This window comes from Helianthus annuus, chromosome 10, assembly GCF_002127325.2.
Source record: "Helianthus annuus cultivar XRQ/B chromosome 10, HanXRQr2.0-SUNRISE, whole genome shotgun sequence".
Classification (NCBI taxonomy): Eukaryota; Viridiplantae; Streptophyta; class Magnoliopsida; order Asterales; family Asteraceae; genus Helianthus; species Helianthus annuus.
In genome coordinates this window covers 66,774,592-66,780,178 of record NC_035442.2, presented here as the reverse complement: position 1 = coordinate 66,780,178, position 5,587 = coordinate 66,774,592, and the positions used below count along the sequence as shown (strand labels likewise).

The 5,587-nt window shown below is 40.8% G+C and overlaps 2 protein-coding genes across 2 annotated transcripts; both read left to right on the top strand.

Moving 5' to 3' along the window:
* The first annotated feature begins 3,646 nt into the window (after window positions 1-3,646).
* On the top strand, window positions 3,647-4,198 carry LOC110881154. Its single transcript, XM_022129509.1, has one exon. The coding sequence runs from the start codon at window positions 3,647-3,649 to the stop codon at window positions 4,196-4,198; it is 552 nt and encodes a 183-aa protein (XP_021985201.1).
* Window positions 4,199-4,200: 2 nt separating this feature from the next.
* Window positions 4,201-5,189, top strand: LOC110881155. Its single transcript, XM_022129510.1, has 2 exons — window positions 4,201-5,077; window positions 5,140-5,189. Exons 1-2 carry the CDS (start codon window positions 4,201-4,203, stop codon window positions 5,187-5,189), a joined length of 927 nt encoding a protein of 308 aa, XP_021985202.1.
* The last annotated feature ends 398 nt before the right edge of the window (window positions 5,190-5,587 follow it).

Below are 5,587 nucleotides of genomic sequence, written 5' to 3'. Positions count from 1 at the left end.
TGTATTGCGTCTTCGGTACTTGTAACCCAAATCTCTTCAGCATACACGACTCCCTACAATGTACTATGGTCTATTAGATGAACGGGCTGTGCCTTGCCTTTGTATTTACGTTTTTGAGTTACGTTTCTGGTATTATTCCAAGTTATAATAATTATATTTAGCTTCGGAATAATTGTTTATACAATATTTCTGTATTAATACTTCTCAAGTATTTTAGCTTCGTGCTTCCTTCCCAAAGATGGGATGTCGGAAATATATTTTGTTGGTGCATGCATCTGTCGACTTCGTCTTGTATCGAGTCTTGATCTTAGATTGTTAGATCAGGGCACATTTTACGAGAAAACAGGAGATTGTATATGTGTTTGTAATAGGTTTCGCTTATAGGGACACATAGGAGAGGTTTCGCTTTAGTGTCATTTAGTTTCGCTTGAATGTCAGCTGGAGGTTTCGCTTGTATGACATGTACATTCAAGCGAAACCTCATCATCTATATATAGCCTCTCAAGCGAAACATTTGGTAGGTCTTGAAAACTGTAGGACCGGTTTTGATGCCGTTCGATTGCATAACGAACGTTTCACGTGCGGAATCCGTGAACGTGCGTGACCGAACACATAATAACGTACTACTAACGTGATTCCATTGAGAAATACGACTTGAACGGTACAAGAATCACGATTACACCACTTTCTCTCTCTAGAAGTCTTCTACTAACTTTTCCAAAAATCTAACTAAAATCATGACATAACCTCCTATTTATATGGTCAAGGCAACTTAATGAAAGTTCTCATTAATTACAAGTTTACCACCTTGCCATTTCTAACTAAATATGACATTATGCGCTTGATTTCTTCCGGCTTCTCACTACGACTCGGATTGACGAAGGCGATAGACAATAAATGCATCAACAATCTCCCCCTTGGATATTGCCGTAGTCAATCTCGTAGTGAAACTCATAGCGACTTGTCTTTCTCTCTCTCTAAAACTCGAACAAAGATGTAGTCGACAGACAACTGCACTAACAAACTCCCCCTTGAATGTTGACGGAATCTTTAGTGAGAGTCTTCAACTACTCTAGCTCGAACAGAATCCCGGTGGATCTGTCTTCAGCTTCCGTTGCTCTCTTTCTTCAGGCTCCCCCTTTCGTCAAGCTTCCGTACTTTTGGGATCGATGCCTGGCTTTCCGTATCAACAGATTTAGAAACCTGCACATCTCAACCTCTCTATTACAAACCAATAAAGTTGTGATTCAACTTAATGAATCAACTAAACATTTGAGAATTATCACATTTAAAACTGATTAAAAAATTCGAAACATTCCAATTTCTGATTCAACCTAATGAATCATTTTAAACATTTCAAACCACTTAACCAACCTGTCTGTTCATCATGTTTAGCCTTTGAGATTTTGAAAATCAGCTCTCCAACATCAGTTGTCGAAAATCTTTTTGGATTTTTCAAAATATGAAACGTGAATGCAAAGACAAAAATTAAATGCAGAAATGAAATATGTACAGACATATTTTTATGAGTTTGTGCAAGAGGATCATATCAGTTTTTGAGACAAACCACACGCACTGTTAAGCTTTTAGACATTTTAAGTTCTAAATGATTCATGTTGATTGACGATATAGTTGTCCTCTTAAATTTTCATACAACTTTCAATCTATTCAGGATACTATTTAAGTGTTTTATGAACTTAGTTCGATTCATGTGTCCCACCTCTTGAATATACTCCCGTATCCAGAATCCCAATATTCAGTCTTACAGGCAAGAATACTACAATGATATCTGTACATAAATTAGGGGTTAAATGCGAGAACTGAGGGATCTCAGGTCAGAACTTCCGTTCAGCAGAGAGATATCAGCTTCGACTTAGCAGTGTGTCCCCTTTAGAGGATCTTTTCAGCTACAACAGATGATTATCAATTTTATTGTCTAATCAGCTGAGGGCTTTATGCTATGTTTCAAGCATTTTGCGGAAAGTATTAGCCAAGGACTAGGTCAGAACTACCGTTCAGCAGAAGTCCCGGAATAATACCCCAGACATCATAGAGTATAAACACCTAGTATATCAGAATACGAGACCTTTCAAACGAGATTTCAGGGGTTACCTATATATCCAAGTAGTGTTCCCCACGAATTTCACAAGTTTGAAATTTTAGGTTTATATCCCGAATAAATCTACTAAATGTACAAAAACCTATCGTCACATCATCAGTGAGACCGTTTATTACATTTGACATTACATTTCTTTAGCGTGCTGTGTGATGTGCGGGTGTAAACACGTCGTATTATGTATAGTTTGTGTCGGTTTTAAGCATTAGAGTGTGTTTATTCATAGTAATTTGTGCACTTATTGGTTGTCGGGTTTTTCAGGCTTAACAGCGCGTAAATGCAGTACAATGATCATACAAGCTGGAAAACGGGTGTTACAAGGCAATACGGAGTGAGGAAGCGGAAATGCTGGAAACCATGCTCCCTCGCGCCACGCGAGGGAGTCTATGCGAGCTATCACGTGGATCAACGATCAGTCAGCATAAGCTTCTTCGCGCCACGCGAGGGAGTTATGTGAGCTATCACGTGGCGCGAAAGTGGTACAGCGCGGAAAATTGTGATTTTTAACCTAGTTCGAGAAAAAACGTGGGGATTTCATTACGCAGCCGCCAGAGGACAATTGGGAGCACTTTTGGGCGATCAATTTCCATCATCTTCCATCTTCCAAGCAACTTGTTGATGATTAATCAATTTCTGGCAAATCTTGAAGCAACAATGACCATGATGCGCGGCTAATTCGCTTGTAGCTTCTACTCGGATGAACTTTTACATTGTTTTGCATTAGTTCTTGTTTACGGATTCGTATAACTGGTACAGCTTGACCACTCGTGTTGGATTCTTGGTAAACGTTCATTGTGTTTGAATTATTTGTCGTTTATTAAGCGTATTGGCAACTTTCTTGCGTTGTTAGCGGGTTGGTAAATTGGCGGGTAGTTGATACAATTGAACGGGTTATTAGGTGGCATAGTGAATCTTAAAAACTATCCTTGATAATTAATCAGATTCATTAATTCCGAGGCCATGTCTATGTGGTGTTTTGAATCGGTAAACAGGTTTTGATGTTAAACGGGTAATTGGGATTCCGGGTAGAGGTTACTCTTTCTCGTATTGATTACAACTTTATTAATTAGTTTCCTAGTTTTTATAATCAAATTCACAAAACCCCCAATCTAGTTAAGTTAGTTTTTAGATAGAAACGTGACACTGACCACAAATTCCCCGTGGATACGATACCCTACTTACGCTATCTACGTAGCTTATTTAGGTTTTTGATTGACCCTTACGACAGTCATCAAAATGGCGCCGTTGCCGGGGAGTTCGTGCGCTTAGTGTTAGTTTAGTAGTAGTCGTTTCTTTTATTGTTTTTGAAAAAATCATAAAAACCCAAAAATATTTCTTTTTGTTTAGTTTTGTCTTGTTCGGTATTACGCTTTGTTTTCTTGTTTACTTGTGTGCAGGTGATCTTTTTGCATGCATACTCGGTTTTCAGGAAGATCCTCTCCGCTCTTGTTCGATCCCGAAATTGAAAAAACCGCACGCCAAAATCTTCTTCTTCGTTCAGCCTTGAAAGGAAAAGCAATTCAAGACACTATGAATCCATCAGAAAACCAATCCACCCCACAACAGCAAACACCACAACAAACATCAACTACTGAATTACCACCAATGCCACCGCCTCCATTTACATCTGAACCACAACAACAAACCACACCCATTGCACCATCATCAAGCACAACCACCCAACCAACCTCTGCTCCAACTGGAGAATTTCATTTTATTGGTGGACCACTCTATTCTCTAGAAAGCCGATTACCACCACAGCCCGATCCTTTACGGACCGTGAATCAACCAAACCTGGTGCCACACCCGAACCGGTCGGGTGCGATGTTTGAGCAAGTGGATCATAGGGCAAGAACAGAGACATGGGATGATGGATACGGAGACGATGAATGGGGGATAAACGATGGGTATATGGGGTATCCAGCTGGGTACCAAAATCAGCCAGTTAATCGCAATCAACCGATGTATCAGCAACAAAGACAGCCACGGAGAGTAGATGCTTATCAAACCCCGCCACAGGTTCATAGGGCACCGGTTGCACCTCGCCAAAGACAAAGAGATCCTCGCACGCATCACCGATAGTGATGCCGGTCGCACCGGATAATGTAGAACGTTCGTTTGAAGCAAAACCACATATTCTGAACATGCTACCTACCTTTCACGGGAAAGGTACTGAAGAGCCATATGCACACATAGCAGATTTTGAGGCAGTTTGTGGTATGATTGCGGGACACGGTTTCACGCCAGATCAGGTTAAGTTGGTATTGTTTCAGTTTTCATTAAAGGATGCTGCGAGGGATTGGTTTACATCGTTGCCATATGCTAGCATTTATACATGGCAAGAGCTGCAACAACAATTTTTGGATGAGTACTATACCCCGCAAAGAACTAAAACGGGGAGATTAGCAATCAGAGAGTTCCAACAATTACCGGGTGAGCTTCTTTACGAGGTTTGGAAACGGTTCAATCAATTGATCCGTAATTGTCCTCACCATGGTATTCAAAGATGGGAGTTGATTACTGCATTCCATGATGGGATTTCCAATGAGGATAGACGGGATATTAAGGCTATCACTGGGGGTACATTTTTGAAAAATCATGTGGATGTAGATTGGGATTATTTGGATATTGTTGCAGCAGATTCGAAGAGGCAGGCACAGTCGGATAGGAATAAAAAGTATCCAATTGTGGCACCATCAAGTACAGGAGCCTCTAATGCAAGGGTTGCTCAGTTAGAGAGAGAAAAGGAGGCATTGGAACGCCAGTTAGCGAAATTTCGAGGTTTGGGCGAACGGGATGCAGTGCATGCGACGCAAACCTTTCCGGTTTGTGATTCGTGTGGAGATTTGGGACATACGTTGGATGCATGTCCGGGTCAGTTTGTAGCGGCTGAGGAGGACGTGAACATGGTTTATGGAGAGCAAAGGAATTATGATATGAATTCAAACACATATCATCCAGGTTTGCGTAATCATCCAAATTTTCGGTATAGTAATACTAATCAATTGAATCCTCATTTTCAGGTACCGAATCAAGGAAGCCAGCCGTACCAGAACCGTCAATCGAATTATAATCAGAATTACCCTTAAGGAAATTACAACAAGGGCAACCAAAGAAGTTATCAACAACAACAGGAGCAAGGCAAGGCAAATACTTCAAACGAGGAGGTTTCCAATCGGGAGATTATGGAAATGTTGAAGCAAATGAAAAAAGACCAAGAAGTGCAAGCTAAATCTCATCAAGCATTGGAAAAGCAAGTCGCCCAACTGGCGACCGAGATGGCACAAGGGAGAAAAGATTCGAGTCGATTACCTAGTGATACCACGAAGAATCCACAGCATCAAGGGAGTTCGTCTAACGCCAGAATTAATCAGGTAAGTATTCTTCGTTCTGGGAAAGTTTATGATAATCAGGTTGGGAATCCTCCACAGTTTGTTGAAGGTGTTGTGGAGGAGGTTGATGAGGAAAACG